Source organism: Canis lupus, chromosome 23, assembly GCF_048164855.1.
Source record: "Canis lupus baileyi chromosome 23, mCanLup2.hap1, whole genome shotgun sequence".
In the NCBI taxonomy this organism is placed as follows: domain Eukaryota; kingdom Metazoa; phylum Chordata; class Mammalia; order Carnivora; family Canidae; genus Canis; species Canis lupus.
Genome location: NC_132860.1, coordinates 41546910 through 41568913, shown reverse-complemented (window position 1 = coordinate 41568913; position 22004 = coordinate 41546910). Strand labels below are relative to the sequence as shown.

General features: G+C 34.9%; 1 protein-coding gene across 10 annotated transcripts in view; it reads right to left on the bottom strand.

Annotated features, from left to right (window-relative positions):
• NAALAD2 (N-acetylated alpha-linked acidic dipeptidase 2) overlaps window positions 1-22004 on the bottom strand; it is a 60446-nt gene that overhangs the window by 20909 nt on the left and 17533 nt on the right. For 5 of the 10 annotated variants that reach the window (XM_072794983.1, XM_072794982.1, XM_072794984.1 and 2 more), the window contains 9 exons: window positions 17892-18078; window positions 16258-16359; window positions 13614-13739; window positions 11776-11962; window positions 8763-8856; window positions 7228-7326; window positions 2955-3040; window positions 2552-2671; window positions 2373-2455 (listed from right to left, as the gene is read on the bottom strand). In XM_072794983.1, coding sequence (XP_072651084.1) covers window positions 2373-2455; window positions 2552-2671; window positions 2955-3040; window positions 7228-7326; window positions 8763-8856; window positions 11776-11962; window positions 13614-13739; window positions 16258-16359; window positions 17892-18078 — 1084 coding nt within the window. Of the gene's footprint in view, window positions 1-2372; window positions 2456-2551; window positions 2672-2954; window positions 3041-7227; window positions 7327-8755; window positions 8857-10681; window positions 10892-11775; window positions 11963-13613; window positions 13740-16257; window positions 16360-17891; window positions 18079-22004 lie in introns of those variants that run through there. The other 5 variants (XM_072794987.1, XM_072794985.1, XM_072794988.1 and 2 more) reach the window with 5 other exon arrangements.

Genomic DNA, 22004 nt, shown 5'->3' with positions numbered 1-22004 from the left:
GAAGTAATTCAAGTATCCATCAATGGATGAATAAAGATGAGGTATGTGTGTGAGTGTACACTGGATTCCTACTCAGGCATAGAAAGGAATGAAATTTGCTGTTTGTGACAACATACATGGACCTAGAGGATATTAAGCTAATTGAAGTCAGAGAAAAATACTGTAGGATTTTACTTATGTAGAATCTAAGACATAAATGAACAAACAAAAGCTCATAAATATAGAGAAGTGGTGGTTGTCAGAAAGGAGGGGAGTAGGAGGATGGCAAAACAGGTGACAGGATTAATAAGTACAAACTTCCAGTTGTAAATAATTCATGAGGATGTAAAGTACAGCATAGTCAATAATATTATAATCTTGTATGGTGATAGATGGTAACTACGTTTACTGTGGTGAGCATTGCATAATGTATAAAATTGTCAATCCACAACTTGTACATCTGAAATTAATATAATATTGTCTGTCAACAATACCTAAATTTTAAGATTATAATAAAAAAAATTAAAGCTGTGAGTGGTTATGGCACAAGTGAGGACCGTTGGCTATATTCACTTGACCACAATGGCCAGATGGCAGTTGCCCCTGCTATAAATGCATATAGAGTCAGAGTGTCCACTATAACACATTTTTAGTAGAAAGATTCCTTAACTATATTTAAAGAAAGTATGCTACTGAATATGATCAAGAATTGAAAACTGTTACAATTGTCCCTAGCCCAGATTTATTTAGATTAATGCAAAGTATATTTATTTCTTTATAGCTTAGATTTTTTTATCCTTGAGCTGCTTAAAACTAGAGACACATATTTATATTTACATGTATTCACAAGAATTTACATTTCCAGAGGAAATTTATCAAAATTAATAGTCTGCTTCCAAAATGCATATTCATAACAAATGCATATTCATGACAAAACTTTGCAACATCCACTGAATATAACGGTAAGTGATAGGAGACAAGTAACTGTATGATTTTATCCCCATATTTGTTTCATTCACATTACTATTTTAAAGTGCAGTGAGAAAGGGACATCTGAGTGGCTCAGAGGTTGAGCGTCTGCCTTTGGCTCAGGGCGTGATCCCGCGGTCCCAGGATTGAGTTCTGCCTCGGGCTTTCCACATGGAGCCTGCTTCTCCCTCTGCCTATGTCTCTGCCTCTCTCTCTTTCTCTGTGTCTCTCATGAATAAATAAATTCTTTTAAAAAAATAAAGTGCAGTAAGAGGAAATGAGACAGGAGGAAAGTATTTGAAAATTAAACAAGAAATGTATGACATGCTTTAAAATAATTCTACAGGGATCCCTGGGTGGCGCAGCGGTTTAGCGCCTGCCTTTGGCCCAGGGCGCGATCCTGGAGACCCGGGATCAAATCCCACGTCAGGCTCCTGGTGCATGGAGCCTGCATGGAGCCTGCTTCTCCCTCTCCCTGTGTCTCTGCCCCTCTCTCTCTCTCTCTCTCTCTGTGACTATCATAAATAAATAAAAATTTTTTAAAAATATTTAAAATAATTCTATAAAAAAAACAACAAAAAAAATAATAATAATCTATAAAATCTCAATTCAAAAAAAAATCTCAACTCATAAAAGATAAATACATGGTTCAGAGAGAGGAAGTGCTTTTATATATTGCACCTGTCTTTACAAAAATGTGTGTCCTTAACATTGTACATTAAAGAACTTTGTTACTCGGTGGGAGGCCTAGGGAAGATGATGAAAGAAGGGGGCCTAGGAGAAACACCTACAGATCAAGCATTAGGAGCCAGTGTGAAATGAAAAATCAATCATATCTGAAATTCAATCATACCATAAATATCTGAAATTATAAAGGCAGTTTACTAAAGTAATTCCATTTCCAAGATTATCTTCTACTCAATAATCAACCACTTACCTTTTTTAAAATGGTAATATATACCTATGGTTGCAATGTATATGGAGTCTACAAATATGAAATTATAATCCAGTCACCTTACTAGATCACAGGTTTTCTTAGATAGAACTCCAAAGCAACTTCTAAACTTGAAAATCAACTCCAAGGATCTGTATCCATTTTTACATAGGCCCATCTACTTTTAGAAAAGCTTGCTGGGTCTGATTATTCTTTGAGCTTACAAATTTCACTTATTAGCAAAACAAATACAAACAGGAGCCAAAATGTTTTGACAAGAATAAGTTTGGATTTAGTCCAGTAATTAAGAGATTACTCTGCTTTGCCAAACTGATGTGAAAATAAAAAACTATTTCTTAAATTCTTGAGTCTTTCTCCAAATTAAACCTATTTTAGGTCATGGAATCTATCTCTGTATCTCTGCTCATCCTGAGATACAGGTACTTGTTTCCCTGTTATTAAGAAAATAAGAGCCTCTGGTCATACTTACCTCAGCCCATTCTGTGGAGCCCAGCAGCCCAAACTCTTCTGCGTCCCAGCTGGCAAAAATGATGGTTCTCCTAGGTCTCCAGCCTGCAATCATTGTTAACATACATTAACGTGCCTAAAAATAGAGAACAATTAAGTGAGTCCCTTTTTGTCATCAGCTACCGAGGAAGCATTATTCACCTCTGCTCATCAGTTTTCCAAAACTTTGGACGATTTCTTGCAAAACAGCAGCCCCACTGGTCGGGTCAATTGCTCCAAACACCCAGGAGTCTCGATGACCTCCTAGAATAACGTACCTATCTGGAAAATAATGCGTTCAGAAGAACCACAACTTTGAATACATTACAAAGAGTTGCATTTTAGGTTTTTAAATTAAACTGCCTTTTGGTTGAGATTCTTCCATAGGGGGAAAAATAAAAATCAACATTATAGAGATTCCTTTTAGAGTCGTACTATTTTTTTTTTTTTCAAATGTAGCTGTTTCACATCCGTCAAGGAAAAAGAATCAATTCCTGACTGAAGTTTGTTTTCTCTTACTCTTAAACTTAGTAAAAATGAAGTGTTTAAAAAAGTTCAGACTTACCAGGTTCCACAGATCCTCTGATCGTTCCAATGACATTGTAAATCCTTGTAATTTTATTAGTGTTATGAACGTGCATTCTTACCTTCCTAGAATTTCAAAGGGAATAAATTACTTCACATGCATTACATCAAACAGTTTTGTTCCACCATCGTATTATGAAAAAATCTCAAAATTACAGAGAACTGTATAACAGGACAATGAATTCCCATATATCCAGCCTAAATTCAATAGTCATTAATATTGTTGATGTGTGCAATTTGTAAACGGTTAATGCATTTTACTCCTAAGTACTTTAGCAAGCTTAAAGCCAGATTTTTAAAAACTGAATCTCAATATTTTTATTACCCCTCCCTCATAGCTACATTGTTATTTAAAGTCCAATATGTTCGCAAAATGAATTTAAGTAAATTAAGCAAAAAAAGTCCAAAAAAAAAAAAAAAAAGTCCAAAATATTCTTATTCAAAATGTCTTAGGTATTCATTCTAAAATTTTTAAATACACTATTAATTACAAAAATAAGGAAGGCAGCCAATTATGTGTTAGAGGACAAACAAGCTTTTTTTGTCTTTGTGGGCAGCCCCGGTGGCATAGCGGTTTGGCGCCGCCTGCAGCCTGGGGTGTGATCCTGGAGACCTGGGATCGAGTCCCACGTCGGGCTCCCTGTGTGGAGCCTGCTTCTCCCTCTGCCTGTGTCTCTGCCTCTCTCTGTGTCTATGAACAAATAAATAAAATCTTAAAAAATAAATAAAAATGTGTCTTTGTATTTACATTAATTCCTGCTGGTCAGTGAGTCAGTGACTTTCTTCAAGACTCTTGAAGCATAGTATCAGTACATTGTTAAATAGCTGGCTGAGTGCTGCCAAAGAGAAACATGGGAAATTTGGAAAGGAAATGGGAATTTGGGAAGCATCGACTAAAATGTACAACTATGTAACGAAACTTTTCTAGCCCAGAAAAATCACTGTTGATTCTGATTTGAAACCAGCCTTTTATTTTTTTTTTATTTTTTATTTTTTAATTTATTTTTTATTGGTGTTCAATTTACTGACATACAGAATGAAATCAGCCTTTTAAATATCCATTCATGCAATGTAATTAACCAAATTATAATTCAAGGGGAAATAAAATCAGTCGCAAATAGGGGGAAAAAAAAAAAACCCATTCACATTCTATGAATCCAAAATGACATGGGAAAATGTGGAGTCTCTTTTTCACAAGGAAACAAAATGAATCTTTATCTATGGAGCAGGGTGGGAGAGTAGATAGAGAGGAATCCCAGCAGTTTCTAGTTTGTGGTTGTTCATATAGATGGAAGAACAAAGAGGTTGTCAAAACTTGGATACTGCTAAGTGCAGATTTTCGTTTTTCCCCTCTATAAGGATATTGTGCTTCTGATTTCATATACAAGTCATGTGCAATATTCAAAGTGCCTTTGGGAAGAATCTAATGGGTATTTTTTTCCATTTTAAGACATTTATTTTGCTACTGAGAGATAAAAATAGCAAGAAAGCAGAAACATTTTTAGCATGTGTTTCTAAAAATATGAGCCTAAGATCTATTAGTAAGAAACCCCAAAGCATTGATATTATGGCATTAAATGAAGAAAAGAATAATGTTACAAATGAGGGAAAAAAATCTATTTTAATCAAAACCTGAAAGCAAACATAGACTATCTGTTCAGACTCTCAGACGAGCTAATCCACATATTTATTTCGTATGTCTTTCTAGTTTTTAGAATCATTGACTCCAGGAGTTTCTAAAAGAATATCTATGTCTTTGTCCTATTATCACTTCAAATTCATCATGTTCCAAATAAAATGAACTCTACAATGTAAGCTCCAGGGAGGGGGTGTAGGGATTTTGCCTGTTTTGTTTACTGCTGAATCCCCAGTGCCCAGAATGGTAACTGGGTTATAGTAAATGCTCAATAAATATTTGTGAAATGAATGAATATACCTCTGTAAGGGAAAAGTGAGAAAGGCCTTAGCTTATCCGTCACCTCTGCCTACCACTGTCTTTTATAAGACTATTTCAACTCTGTAGAGATCAAATTTAACTTGTAGAAATACCACATCCACTGAAATATACAATGTCTAGTGAATGTTCAATTGATTCCTTCAACGTAGAAGAAACAAGTTTTTTTGCTATTAAATACTTTCAGTATTCCTGATGAGCTGATTTTTTGGTATCATCACTGAATTCTCCTTTGAACCAATTTCAATTCCTTCATGGTTCTCTTATTAATTAATGAATTAAATGAAAATTTTGACACATGTTCATTTTATATTTATAGGAGAAACATGGTTTTACTTCTAAAAAAAATCATCCTCCATCATTTTTTGGAAGTCCCATTGAAATGTGCAGTAGATTCACCTCATTGAACCAGTTGCAGGTAACCTAAAACCTAGGTATGTCTTCTTTTGGCTCGGAGGTAAATCACCAGCAGTGACATTTTTACTCTGCTAACTCTATCTCTAACTTTTTTTTAAACTATTAAGTTTATAATTTTAACTCCAGTAGAGTTAACATACAATGTTATATTAGTTTTGGATGTACAACGTAGTGATTCAACAATTCTATACAGTACTCAGTGTTCATTGCGGTAAGTAGACTCTTAAACCCCTTCACCCATTTCACCCATCCCCCCACCCACCTCCTTTGGGCAACCGTCATTTGTCCTCTGTAGTTAAAAGTGTTTCTTCATTTGTCTTTTTGTGGACTTCTAACTTTATAATGTCTTTCCTACTGATTTTGTGTCTTATATTTCTATTAGTTTCCTTATGGCAGGTAAATTATTCCCTATTGGTGGGAGCAATGATTAAGAATTTGATTTTAGGTCTTGTCATTTGGTAATCTCTATAAATAATTATCAAGAGGTCTTCTGAGAGAAAAATGACAGAATCCCTGTAGATGGATTAATCAATTATCAAAAGTTCTTCCTGGTGAGAAAGAACAGTTTTTGTGTGTGTGTATGAGCCCATTTTGAGCTCAAATCAATTAAGAATTTTGTGCCCATAGTGAAGAACTTTTTAATATCTAGACCAGAGAATTTGTATATTTTTGAGTTTACTCTTGAACTGAGATTGTAGAACTAAAGCTATATGTTTTCTCTGTTCTCTGTGTCATTATGTTTGTTTCTAAATCAGAAAGGCCTTTATCTTTAATTGTGTATGTTAGATTTTCCTGCTGCTATTGATAATAAACTCTCATATACTAAAGTAACTCTGAGTTACAGAGACAAGTAATTACATGAAGTATTTCTAAAATTCCTTTAAAATATTGAACTTCTAATACTTTAAAAGGTCTGAAGTGAGAAACATTTTTACAAAAACTAAGAAAACACTGAGAATCCAAGTTTGCATTGTTAAAGTGTTAGCAAACAAGACTGATTTACTAATTTTGGTTTAATCAAAAGAGCTATATATTCTGATTTATCAGCATTAAATTTCTCTTTCTCTCTCAAGCAAATCAGACTACTTAAAATTCTAAATCATGCCATGGCTGTTTCACAACTCTACACAAGCTGATCTCTCGAACCGCCATTTCCTGCCTGCCTTGATCCAGTGGAAACTTAATCTTTCTATAATACTAAACTCAATGAATATTCTGTGATCACTCCTCTACAACAGTGCTACTTCAGTGAGCCTTACAATAGTTATTTGCTTTTCCATTTTAACTCATTTAACCCACCTACACAGTAAGTAATAAATATGAGCTCCTTTCTCTCTGCTCTTGTACTCCCTCCCTTAAAGTTTCAGAATGCTTACATTTGAAATATTGGGTTATCTGAAACACTGTTTTATTTTTTTTTAATTTTTAATTTATGATAGTCACAGAGAGAGACAGAGAGAGAGGCAGAGACATAGGCAGAGGGAGAAGCAGGCTCCATGCAGGGAGCCCGACGTGGGATTCGATCCCGGGTCTCCAGGATCGCGCCCTGGGCCAAAGGCAGGCGCCAAACCGCTGCGCCACCCAGGGATCCCTGAAACACTGTTTTAAAAGTTTAGGTTTAACATTTTAACTACCTACTTCACCTAAACTCAAATGTAGTCACGGTTAAGACTTTGTAAAAACAAAGGTTGTGATCTCACTATTGGAAGAATTCAGTATATCATTCCCTCAGTAATTCTTAAGTGATATAAAATGATCAAGTGTTTACTATGAAAAAATGAGAAAAAGATAAGCAAAATATAACTTGGCAGAGCAGTTATCTTCACATTTTTCCATTAAGCATATAAAACTTTTCCAGTCTATTAAAGTAATATAAAATTACCTGAAGGACTCATGCCCTGCAAAGCCAGGCCCAATGTTATAATCCACATTAAGACTTCCCTTCCAGCTGTCATCTGGTGGGCCAGTTCCTCCCATGTGACTGTCAAGAGAAAAGGAAAATGACATTAAAAAGGCTGAGCATCACAATTTCTTAGAAGAAATCATGAAGTTTGATGAGATATTTCATTCATACATTTAACAAATATTTATTGAGCCAAGTACTGTCAATATTCCCTTTGTGGAACTTACATTTTAGCAAGAGAGCCAAAATTGATGAAGTACTTAATATGTCTGTGATAAGAGGGCTTGGGGAAAAAAAATAGAGGAAATGAGAAACATCAACCTCCTTCCTTCTGACTTTATGTAGGGAAGCATTAGATATAGGAAATATTGAAAATAGGCAATCCAGGACTGTGTTAATGTGGGGAACCAGCTGCAGAGCCTATCTGAGAACTGAATCTCCTAGCCCTCAGCACACTGGGGATATGGGAGGTCCAGAGTCAGCACACTGATTCTTGACCACATTGTTCTCCAGATAAAGCTCCTCTGCTCCCCCCCTGCTTGAGTCAATAGCCTATTCTTTTACCTTTTGAAGTAAACATGTTTTTCTCTGCTTCCCAAAGTTAATCATTCCTATAGCCAACCTGCTGACTCTTAAGAAAAACTGGAGGAGACAAAGCCTTGGGATCTGAGGTCCCAGTTTGAGTCAGAGTCTCAGTCACCCTGGCCCCTAGATTAAAATTCAGTGAGACTCCAGGTCTTTCTTCACATCGTCACCTCCAACTATCCTGCATCTGTGGCATGTTAAGGAGAAGAAATTAATTTCTAGAGAAGCTTCTGATTACCTAGTAGGCACTCATTAAGCAATTATTAAATTGTATTGGTACAGACATCTAAAAAAATAAAAGTTTGGAGATCTGTGAAAGAACATCAGTAATATAAATGCAAAAATAGCAAACAATTAAATGCTTACTATATTCTAGATACTTTACACGCTTGCATTGAAGGTCATCTCCTCCTCCTAATAAACCTATCAAGGAGAAACAATTACTATCCCTCATTTCACAAATAAGAAAACTGAATCAGAGAAAGATTAAGTAGCTAGTCCAAGTTCACACATCTAATAAGTGGCAGACACTGTAATATTTTTAAGATACAGGTCAAGTACAAACATCAAATAAATATCAAGAAAATCCAAATATTTGAAAAATCTCCAATCAGTATTTATCTTTGGACACAGTTTTGTACTTAAGACTTTCATTTGTACCAGACTAATGGTTTCTTGCTATTTCCTATTGTGCTCTGTTATTCTTACTTCAGGAGCTATTTTGATACAAGACTCTTTTAAAAATTCATCTTCCTATTTTGTTCCCTTAAGTTAAAAAAAATTTTTATTGAGGTATAAGTGACATATAACATTGGTTTCAAGTATACAACTAGACTTTTAACATTATTAGATTACGTTGGTTGTAGATGAGAAAATGGACATATTAGTGTAAAATCTTAAACCTCATATCCAATTAGAATACCTCATACCGTAGTAATATTTCTGCATCATTATACCCAATAGGATGTACAGGGATCTTGGGGATTCCCACTCCTTCTTTGACATCAAGTCTAAAGGTGTACTCTGCAGAAATTAATTGCACAAAATGAAATCAACTGAAGAATCTGAGCATGGTTATAAAGAAATTTCTTTTATTCCTATCTTAGATTTACTACATGTTTGAAATTATATCAAAATTTAAAGTTCCCTCAAAGCCAATGATTGTTTTACCTAATATGACCTATTTAATTCAACAGTAAGAAATGAAATCATTTAAATTTTAGTGTGAAATCAACTGTAGGTATTATAAATTTCTAATTTTTTTTGACATTTCAACAAATTCTCTTGAATTTTACAAGAGTATTTTATTTCCTCATCGATATCTTGAATCCTTTCTAGAGAAGCTTCATTTAACCAGCTGCCTGGAAAATGTGTCCCAAATTCTGAAACTAGGTATAACTGAAAAAAAATTAAAGGGAATTTATGAGATCTTGGAAATAATAAAAATATTTTTCAAATAGTAATACAATATTCTCTTTAAAGGAAGACTGAAAAGTATTGTCAGACTTACAACCTCATTGAGACTTTGGCTTTCAGCCAAAATAGTTCTATAACCTATCTTATAAACAAAGTAAGATTTCAGTCAAATCACATCATATTCCACCTTAAAACTAGACAAGAGCAAATGGGAAAAGAAGCAGAGAAAAGAACGTAATAAAGATCAGGAGAAATAGGAAACAGAAACATGGTTCTTTGAAAATTGATAAAACTGATTAATCTCTAGCAAATCAGTTCAGGAAAAAAAAAAAATCCCATGATCAAGAATAAAGAACAGAATATCACTGTAGAACCTGCACATGCATAAGCACACATGTGCATGCACACACACACAGAATGAAAATATTATGAACTCTATTAAATTTAACTTAGATGAATGGACAAAATCCGTGGAAAACATAAGTTACCAAAGCTCACCTAACAAATACATGAACAACCTAAAGAGCCACATATCTATTTTAAAAGTTGAATTTGTACTCATTTTTACTATCAAATGTGGTATGTAGTCATAGATAAAATCTGCATAATCAAAAGCTCTTTGGGAACTTCAGTATCTTTGGGTAAAGGGTAAACCTGACAAAAAGAACCTAAAGTAAAACCTGCAGCTGTATCATACTTAACAGAGAAAGACTGGATTTCTTCTGCTTGAGGAAGGAACAAGGCAAGGACATCTGCTCTAACACTTTTTTTTTCCAGCAATGTCTGAGACGTACTAGTCAGTATACAATGACAGAGACATTTAAAAAAGTAAAAGACATCTAGACTAGAAAAAGAGAAATAAAACTGAATTCACAGGAAACATGATCATCTATGTAAAAACTCTGATGGTATCTACAGAAACCTCCTAGAATTACTTAGTAAGTTAAACAAGTTTGCAGGATACAAGATCAATTTATTTCTTCCACAAATACAAAGAATTTACTAGCAATGAACGTATGGAAATTAAAATTTAAAATGTGTTTTTGAAAAGCATAAAACCAGGAAATGCATATGGATAAATGTGAAAGATGTGCACGATCTGTACAGTGAAACTACAAACATGCTGATATAAATTAAGGAATACCTAAGTAAATGGAGAATTGTGCCATGCAGATCAAAATCTTCAATATTTTATAAGATATCAATTCTCCCCAAATTGACATATATTTAATTCAATCTCGAACAAATTCCCAGCATGCTTTTCAGTGCAAATTAATAGGCTGGTTTTAAAATTCACATGGAAAAGACCTAGAATAGCCCCCCAAAATTTTGAAAAAAAATGTAACTTGAATTACATATCTACTACAATGCAAAATTAAAAAGACTGAACAAACTAAATGTAGTAAGGATATAAAGCAAGTGGAACACTCACACACTGCTGCGAGGATATAAAATGCATAACCACTTTGGAAAACAATTTGAAAATCTCTTCAAAGGGGCACCTGGGTGGCTCAGTGGTTGAGCATCTGCCTTTGGCTCAGGTCGTGATCCTGAGGTCCTGGGATCAAGTCTGACATCAGGCTCCTTGTGGGGAGCCTGTTTCTTCCTCTGCCTGTCTCTGCCTCTCTCTCTCTCTGTGTCTCTCATGAATAAATAAAATCTTAAAAAAAAAAAAAAAAAGAAAGAAAGAAAATCTCTTCAAAAGTTAAATATGCATCTATCATATTATCCAGTCATTCCATTTCTATATATTTACCTATGAGAAATAAAAACATATGTACAAAGACTTGTATACAAGAGTTCATAGCAGCTTTATGTACAAGAGTCTCCAAACTGAAAATAATCCAAACATCCTACAATAAATGAATAAACAAATAGTGTATCCATGCAATGAAATACTGCTCGGCATAAAAAGGAATGAACTACTGACACAGACATCAACACAGATGGATTTCAAAACAATTCTGCTGACAGAAAGCAGATTAGTGGTTGCCTAGGGATTGGCAGGGAGTGGGTAGGAAGGGTTGGGAGGAAAGCATTACAAAGAGATGAGTGAAAACTTTTTGGGTAATGGATATATTCATTATCTTAATTGTGGAGACAGTTACATAGATGTCAAAACTTTTCACATTTTACATTTTAAACACCAAAAAACTCAGTGGTATTAAAAAAAATACAAATGTATGATCTAGAGAAGCATAAAATCACTAAACAATTCAGAAAACCAAAGCTCTAGTTTGGTAAAAGCAATATTACTTTGGGTATGGGGATCTGCATTTCTGCACCTTTACTCAAAGAAGAGGGAAATTCAACTGACCCTTCCCTCTCCATGTCCACACCTCGTGAAAATTTGAAACAAAAATATTATGTGGAAAATGTTTTTTTAATTCCTGGTAATAGTTATCCACAATACCATAGTTGCATACAGTTTTGAGATTATTCTGTAGACGTTTGCTTTCATGACTTCTATAAAGGCAAGTACTATTTTTGCAAAAATGGGTGAACAGTGACAGGCCCATCCATTACCTTTAGCTGGATAGCCTGGAGTGAGCGGGTCACCAGCACCATTCAAATTTAACACATTCCCTCTCTGTGCTGCAGTTCCAGGAAGGTTCCATCCTTTAGGATATGGCTGTACAGCAGGGGCAAAGTAATCAGCTGGATCTGAGTACAAGATGATTCCTATGGCTCCTGCTAACATGGCATTTTTAACCTGCAGAGGCAATGTGCAATCCATAATGTAGAACTGACAAATGATTAATTCATTTAAGAGAAAAATCAACTTAATATTGTAAGGAACTTAAGACACTACTTTTTATCATGCTGTTACACATTTAGTTCTTTATGCCTCAAGTACAATTTATCTCCTGGGGGAGCTAACAACTCTCATTTATTCTATACAACTCCAAACAAATTATTGTCTCTTCTGTGAAACATTCCTATTGTCACTAAAACTGCAAAATTAATGTCTCCCTTTTTTCTACCTCTTCTATTTTGTACATATTTCTGTTATATTAAAATACTATGACCCATTGTATGTCTTTAAAACATCTTTCTCCCTTGCCAGACTGAGAAACGTTTTTAGAAAACGGACCATGTCTCATTCCCTTTTAACTACCCACCCTCCAAAGTCTAGCACATCATATAAATATTTATAAAACTAAATTTAAGATCTATACAGAGTGTGTGAAAAATTGCCCACTGTGTTTTGTAAACATTTTCTAACAATCCAAATTGACCACAAATAGGAAAATCTTTCCTGTAAGATTCTGAATTCTTTACTACCAGAAATACTGTAGCAAAAGACAGATTACCACCAGTCTTGATTAATGAAAACATATTCAATATTTAGAAAGCTTTCTTACAACATGAATGGGAGTACAATCTGCCACAACTTTTTTGAAGGGCAATTTGATAATGCCTTCCAAAATTTTCAGAGAACATACGTGTTGATTCAGCCATTCAATTTCTAGGAATCCATACTACAAAAACCTTTGCATAAATGTTCAAGTGCATACAATGTATGTTCACAATGGATTATTTTTAATAGTAATAAATTCCAACCAAGCATCTATCAACACAGGAATGGCTAAACTGCTTATCAATTCTAGAAAGTATTATGTACCCATCCAAAATAACAAGGTATTTACCTACTAAGTAGCTATAGAGAATCAATTAAGTACCAATCACTAGCATAAGTGCTTTCAAACAAAGTCATTTAGTCTTAAGGATTCTAGGAGATTAGTGGTATTATTAGCATTCCCACTTTATGTATGAGGAAACATGGGCAGAGAAAGATTAAGTAACTTGCTCACAGTAAAAGATCTAGAGAACAAGGAACCTAGATGAGACCAGAATCAATGTTGTATGGATCTAGACTCCTATACTCTTAACCACACATTATACAACTCTCAATGTTTTGGCGTGGAGTGATACCCATATATTATTGCTGAGTGGAAAAAAAGTTATATATAGTATTTGATGCCATCTTTGTTAAAGTATAACATGTAAAACTAGTATATGGAAAGAATTTATATTCATATGTCACAGAATTAGGTCTAAGAAAAACTGTTAAGATTGATCATGTCTGGGCTAATAAAATGGGTAATGGAGGGTAGCTTTCATTTTTCAGTTTACATAAAATTTCGAAAAACAAATTTTGTTTCTGTAGTAAAAGTAACTTCCTTTTCTAGGTATGTGAAGTAACATAAAAACAGATTTCCTGTGCAACCACGACAAATAGGAAGATTTGTTAAATACATATATTGAAGTAATCCTGGAAAACACGATGCAAGCTGATCATTCACATTTAGAGGATATACACTATCCTCTTCTCTCTAGAAAAAGAGGAGATGATACAATACTTTATTTCCTCTGAAGATTTTTCCATATCTTGCAATAACAATCTTGCCACTGCAGTTGATGTTCATCTCTCTTTCCAGTTTGAAAAAGTCTTCAGTACGAGCATAGTTCACATATATGATATCTCCCTGTAAGAAAAGAAAAAAATTAAAAATAACAGAATACTGCTAATTAAAGAGAAAACAATAGAATAAGTTTGCTCCACAATACCATATCATCAAAAGTTATCTATCCTGGATTGGGCTTGAAAAACAGATCCATGCTAATTCTGTAGAAGTTTTTAGAAGATGTTTCAATACTTTGAAAAGTTAAAAAAAAAATTCCAATATATAACACTAAGCAGTGTTCTATTTTGAAGAGATTATCAGACTATACGGAGCTGAAGGAAATAGGATTTTAAAAATTCCAACTATATATTTTTTTAATTTTTTAAAAAGATTTTATCTATTTATTCATGAGAGACAGAGAGAGAGAGAGAGAGAGAGAGAGAGAGAGAGAGAGAGGCAGAGACATAGGCAGAGGGAGAAGCAGGCTCCCTGCAGGGAGCCCAGTATGGGACTCGATCCTAGGACTCTGGGATCACACCCTGAGCTGAAGGCAGATGGTCAACCACTGAGCCACCCAGGTGCCCCCAACTATGTTTTAAACAATTCCACTTATAACTGCACCACATAATAAAATACCTAGGAATAAACTTAACCAAGGATTTGAAAGACCTATACTCTGAAAATTATAAAATACTGATAAAAGTAATTGAAGACCCCATTAAAGGGAAAGATACTCCATGCCCACAGACTGGAATATCATTTAGCATCATTAAAATTTCCATACTTTCCAAAGCAATCTACAGATTCTACACAATCCCTATCAAAATACCAACAGCCTTTGTCACAGGACTACAAAAAGTAATACTAAAATTTGTATAAGAACTATAGAAGACCTCCAACAGCCAATGTGAGCAAGAGAAAGAACAAAGCTGAAGGTATCACAATCCCAGATTTCACGATAGACTACAAAGCCATAGTAATCAAAACAGCATAGTAGTGGCATGACAACAGACACAAAGTCCAGAAGTAAACCCACACTTATCCAATCAATCTATGACAAAGGAAGCAAGAATATACAGTGAAGAAAAACAGTCTCTCCAAAATGGTGCTATGAAAATCGGACAGCTATATGCCAAAGAATGAAACCAAGACACTTTTCTCAAACCATCCACAAAAATAAACTAAACATGAGACCTGACACCATAAAACCCCTAGAAGAAAACGTAGGGGAGTAATTTCTTCCACCTGAGCCTTAACCTTTTTCTAGATACGTCTCCTTGGGGAAGGGAAACAAAAGCAAAAATAAACTATTGGGACTACATCAAAATAAAACGCTTTTGCATCACTAGGAGAACCATAAACAAAACTAAAAAGGAGAAAGATAGCTGCAAATGATATATCTGGTAAGGGGTTAATATCCAAACTATATAAAGACTTTATATAACCCAATACCAAAAACTAAATAACATACATACATAATCTAATCCAAATGGGCAAAACACCTCAATAGACCATTTTCTAAAGAACATAAACAGATTGGCAACAGACGCATGAAAACATTCTCAACATTACTAACCATCAGGGAAATGCAAATCAAAACCACAATGAGATATTACCTCACATGGGTCAGAATGGCTAGTATCAAAAAGGTAGTAACAGCTGTTGGCAAAGATGTAGAGAAAAAAAGAAATCCTTGCATACTGTTGGTAGGAATGTAAGTTGGTGCGACCACTGTGGAAAACAGTATGGAAACTCCTCAAAAAGTTAAAAATAGAAATACCATATGATCCAATAATTCTACTACTGAGTACTTCCCCCAAAAAAGCAAAAACACTAATTTAAAAAAATGCACCCTTATATTTACTGCATCATTATTTAACCAAGTGTTCATTGATAGATGAATGGATAAGGAAGAAGTGGTGTATGTGTGTTACTCAGCCATAAAAAAGAGTGAGATCTTGCCATTTGCAACAACATGGATAGACCTAGAGGGTATTATGCTAAAAGAAATAAGTCTGAGAAAGACAAATGCCATATGATTTCAATTACATGCAGAATTTAAGCAAAAACAGACTCTAAAATACAAAACAAGCTGAGGGTTGCCAGAGAAGAGACAGATTGAAGGGGGAGAGGCGAGTGAAACAAAGGGGATTTTTTTTTTTTTTTTTTTTTTTTTTTTTTTTACAAAGAGGATTTTTAAAAGGAAAAAGAAATCCCAAACAGGTTTAATTTTCAAACATAGTATTAATTTAAGAACTTCTATGGTATGATCTATAAAACCAGATCTATAAATCTATGGAAAAAAAAAAATCAAACTATAAACAAAGGAAAAGAGCTTATAAAAACATCTACTGATATAACTAAAGATGAGTTCAGCAACTTCTTTGTTATTTCAGAGTGGCATCTGCTTCATCAGGCTATGATTTTTGTGTATTTTTTTTTCCCTCAGATTATTTTTAGAAAGGGTGTTCATAGGACTGAACCTCAAAATGTGGATCAGCATGAATGATTCACCTAATCTTCTTGGTTTTAGTCCTCTACATAGGCTTTAAATAACAAAGGAAGGCTTAAAGAATTGAGTAAACAAGTCTTATTTTACCTCTGGTATGCCTTGGGCTGAGAAAGCGTTATATGGTGGAACAATATTTGTAACATTCTCATATCCATCTGGTGGTGGCTCAAGATAGGAGGTATTGAAAATCTAGCAAGAATTGTAACACATGCAGTTGGAGAGAAACATTCCAGATTGTTATTAAAGAATAATGCCCCCAAGTATACACTTACAATAGAATATTCTAAAACTAGGCTCAATAATTAATCAGGTAAATTCCACTGGCAACAGTGAAGAAGAGCTTTATTATTATTACTGCCTTCAAAATAGTAGCAACTTCTAGAAATACATGCAGTCTCAGGTGACTAGAAGTTCCCACATAAAAACAGGGCTGTGAAGGTGACACACACACCCACGATTCTCCTCGTGTTCCAATGATTCCTTTCCAACTTTTTTGGACCTCTTTTAATTCAAATGTATTTAAATAATGTTTCCTGTGTTTTATCCCCAGTCCACTGTCTGCCTCATTTTATACTCCCTTCCTATGAGATTTCATTGACTCCCAAAATTTTGTCCATAGCCCAAATGCTTAGAAAGCTTTCCTTTTCAGACACGTGTATTTAAGGGCCTGATGGTTATTTCAGCTTGGGTGTCCAAACTCAACATGTCAAATTTTGAATTTATCATTCCTCACCCCAGGCCTACTTCTTGCTTGGCATTCCTTGCTATTATGAATTGCATCATTACTCAGATACCCATTCCAGCCACATAGGAGTCATCCTGAACTCTGTCTTCATATCCTTCCTCCAATTAATCACTGATCAATTCCCACTAATGTTGCTTCCTGATTACTTCTTAGATCATCCTTCTTCCTCATTCCTACTAGCATCGTCATTTAGGGCTTCATCATCTTTCACCTAGACTATTCTCTTAAGACTTGAACTTTTTACCTAGTCAAGGTCTAACCTGCAGATGATCCAAACTATCTAAAAAACGCCTCTCTAGCCATATTCTTCCATTGCTTAGGACTTGTCAACTCAGTTTCCATTGACTGAAGTTGGATTCTAAGCCCCTTAGGACAATGTATAAGCCCTCCTATGATCTGTCCCCAAAACATAAATACTGGTTTATCTCTTATTGTGGCCTACTTCATACTTCACATTTTTGAAATACAGAAAATGTTTAAATTCCTCAATAATACTAAGGTAGTTATAGGTCTCCAAACGTTAGCCGGTATTTTTTTCTGCCTAGAATTCTTTTCCTTTGTTTTTTCATGTTGTTAAATCCTTAGGATCTTTCATGACTCACATATCAGGAAAGTTTTCTTTCAAGAAGCCTAATCTAAGTCCATGCTAGTTGAAGTGAAACTTTTCTGTGTAAGGAACCCAAACCATACTCTTCATAACACTTAACCATATCAATTTAAAATTATGTGTTCCAACATCTGCCCTGCCTTAGTTAAAGCAAAGGAATCATGTTCCTAGGCTTCCTTCTGGCTTCAAGATTTAGCACTGTGCCTAACACAGTAAACACTGAATAATTAGTTTACAACTTATCAACTCTTCTAAAAAGTAGGAGTTCCACTGCACTATTACCAGATTTCTATTTTTACTTGATCCTATATCCCAATTCACATAAACTGGGGTTACCAAATACAAAGAGTACCAATAATTCCACATCACCTCAATCCCATGTTCATCCATGACTGATATATAGTTCACATTTGTCTCATTGGGGTAGGATAGGAGGACATCATAATGAACCAACTTGGCGGAATCCAGTCCAAATTTCTTCCACTGGGTTTGGATTTTCTTGGCAAGAAGTAAATTTTGTTCTGTTCCTGCCAGATGAGGAAGCTTTGTAAAAGAACTACATGGAAATAAAATACAAGTAGGAGTTAAAGACCACATTCAGACAATATGCCTAAGGTTTATTCTAGATGCATTCCTCGTCTTTTAGGTATTATCATTTCTACATCAAAGATTAAAATATAGCTAGCAATAGCAAATTATAGGTATGCCAATTTAAAAATTATTTGTAACTACAATTTTCACATTATGCTTCCCCAGAAAAGAACATATTCCATGGTAAACACATGTAATCAGCAGGTATGAGAAGACACCTTGGAAGAAAGTCAGGCCTCTATACCACTGGTGCTTCTTCTTGCTCATCATCAGTTAGGACATTTTGGGCAGCAGGGGGCCGTTCATCATGTTTGCCATAGACCAGCTGGACAATCTAATGTATAACTCAACTGCTGTCTTGTTATGTCTATTCAATTGTGTATTAATTTCATTGAGGTTAAAAGTCCATGCATTTTCATTTTATATTACCTTCCTCCCTGTTACCTGGAAGTTATACAACATATTTATTGAACTGAATTTAGACAATGTTTTCTTGGTTCTGAGTATAAATGTGTTGTAGCATTTAAGTGGCCTCACAAAAGTAGTTTTTATATAGATTCATTTTACATGAGAGTAATATTTTTAAAATATTTTCTCACCCCTCCCACTCTCCACCCCACCCTCCCTTTCAGTAAAATAATAATACTTCTCTAAATTGGGTTTTTAATCAACCATGGGACAACCAACAAAAGACAGGCAGTAAAGGATAATTGACATTCACTGAAAACTACATGCCAGACATGTGACCAGGCACTTTCACCTAGGTCAACTCAATGAATCTTCCCAACCCTTCTCCCATTGTCCTCATTTTGCAAATAAGGAAATTGAGAGAATAGTTAAATAACTTGTTTATAACTTCATAGTCATTAAATTCTGGGACTAAAATACAAAAGTCCTAGTTGTCTGACCTTGAGAAACAGTGATAATTTGAAATCATTCAACTGATATTATTTAATTGCCTGAACTCCTTGTATTGCTCCCTACACTGTGCATTTTTATAAAGTTCACACTCAAACATGGTGTATTGGGTTCTTTTTCATCTGACCCACACTTCTACCTTTCCATTTTCATTTCCCACCACTCTCCGTATAAAATTCTCCACCCTAAAGCATTTGGTAGACTCCTTTTTCTCCTGCAGTGACTACCTACTACCTTTGCACAAGGTCTTCTCTGAGACATAAATACCGTCCCACCTACCTGAGTCTCTATCACCACTTCTTTCATTCCCTTTTCCCACTGCAAGCTATTCATTATCCATTAGGACTCCTCTAGTATCTTCTCTGTGCAGTTTTCCCTTTCTATATCATTAAATTAAATCTACAGGTTATGGATATTGAATACCTTACAAAAGTTGTTTTAAAAATATTATTTTATTTATAGACAGAAGTTATTTCATATGCATTCTAAAAAGCAGGGCTTGAGATATTTCTACTTTATATAATTTATTATTGTTTTATTTTCTACAGTAAGCAGATAACATTCATATAATTAATAATGAAGGATTAACCATGAACTTTTGCCATCCATCTTTTAAAGAACCCACTAATGGGAGCCTGGGTGGATCAGTCAGTGAAGCATCAGACTCTTGATTTCAGCTTAGGTCATAATCTCAGGGTTGTGAGATTGAGCCTCCTGTCAGGCTCTGTGCTGGTCATGGAGCCTGCTTAAGATTCTCTTTCTCTCCCTCAGCCCCTTGGCCTCTCCTCCCCATCCCACATGTTTACTCGCATGTGTGTGTACTCTTTCTCTCACTCTTAAAAAAGAAAGAAAAGAACCCACTGAAATGGAATAAAGAAGTGGAAAAAAAAAAAAAAAAAAAAGAGCCACAGGGTGTAACATCCTTTAGTTCATTTCTAAATTTCTCGTTATGGTCCCAAGGTGGGTACAGTTCCAGATATCATATACTCACACTGTAATGCTCAGGAGAAACATGTACAAACAAGAACATCTATTTCCTCTTCTGTGTTCCTTTTAACAGAGGAAAACTTATGGTAGAAGATCACAGCTAAACTTCCCTCTCATTTCATTGATCATAGAATATATACCTCTTCTCAAATGAAAGAAACATCACCAGAAGGAAGAGTTATAATGACTGGATTATGGACCAGTCAAGATACTCCTGGGCTGGAAAGGAGGTAATCCTTACTGAATACATGAAGGAGGATGAATACTCAACAGTTGAGGCTGGGGAAGATATCGAATTCTTCCCACTACATTAGAATCAAGAACCCAATCTTTAACACCTCTCCTTCCTGGGCTCTTTCACTGATCATAAACCTTCTACAACTATGATCAACAATTCTTTTACCCTCAGCCACCATTCTGAATGTTTGCTTGATTTCCTTGCCTTAACTGGTTTCCTCGGAGGACCCTGCTCACTTGCAAGCTGTTTTATTTCCCATGCCCCCACATATCTCAGGGCTAGAAGATGTGCTAGGAGTTCTTTCAAAAACAATGATTCTTTCAGGGGGCACCTGGGTGGCTCAGTGATTGAGTATCTGCCTTTGGCTCAGGTTGTGATCCCAGGATCCTGGCCCTACTTCTCCCTTATGTGTCTGTCTCTCTCTCTCATAAATAAAATCTTTAAAAAGAAAAAAAAAAAAAAGAAAGAAAGAAAATCATTTAAAAAAATAATGACTCTTCTAAATCTCACACCAAAAGTTACCACCTATACCTTCTGGAAGCTGTTAAAACTGTGGGTCAGAGGGATCCCTGGGTGGCTCAGTGGTTTAGCACCTGCCTTTGGCCCAGGATGTGATCCTGGAGTCCCGGGACTGAGTCTCAGGTCGGGCTCCCGGCATGGAGCCTGCTTCTCCCTCTGCCGTGTCTCTGCCCCACCCCCTGTCTATCATGAATAAATAAATGAAATCTTTAAAAAAAAGAAAAAAAAACTGTGGGTCACTCTTCCTTATTCATTAAAATCTTGAGTTCCTAATTCAATTCAATGTATCTCACTCTACATCTATTTTTGTCATTCTTGGTGCGCAATTTCTGTATTCAGTTGGAGGTAAAGAAAAAAGCCAACTCCAAAAATACAATCATATAAACTATTACTTATCACCTTATGCTGTATTACATATTAAAGGGTAATAGAGATAAAATAAACAAATTTTAATGGTCAAGAACATTACTAAGTTTTGCTTCTGACATCTAATTTTCTAGGTGACTCCTTTCAGACACATCATGATACACTGCAGACAGAGTTCAATAGTGTTAACATTATACCTGATATTTTAAATTGCGTAAAAGACAAGCATTCTGTTTTAACTGATAAAATATTCTGCCATTTTACTGTATTGGAGGAAAAATAAAGACTGAGTCACTCTTTAAATGACATGCATCCTAACTGCCTAGTGATTATTTTATCTCTAAATGAGCACTTCAAAACAGACGTCATAAATCAGCTCAATTTCATAAAATAGTATAGTCGTTTTCATACCTTATTACTATAGTTTGCTCTAGTTCATCCATGGAATTTAAGATGGAACTTCATGACCTCATTAAATCAGGAGGAAACACACCATACTGTATTCACTCTATTTGATTCTAGGGTTTAAATGGAGTCTTGGAAGGGGAAAAGAGAATAGTGCAGAAAATTTTAAGAAATAATGAGTAAAACCTTCCTACCTTAGTGAAAGATATAAGTTTACAAAGTCAAGAATCTCAGAGGGCCATAAACAGAATAAATTTGACTAAAACTATACCTAGGCACATAGTAAAACTACTCAAAATTAAAGACAAAATGATGTAGGTTATATAACTTGAATAACTATAAACTTTTCATAAGATGCCAATATTAGACAGAAGACAAGGAAAAAGCATTGAAATTTCTGAAAGGAGAAGAAAACAAAATCATCTTAAAAGTCCATATCCAGGAAAATTATGCTTCAA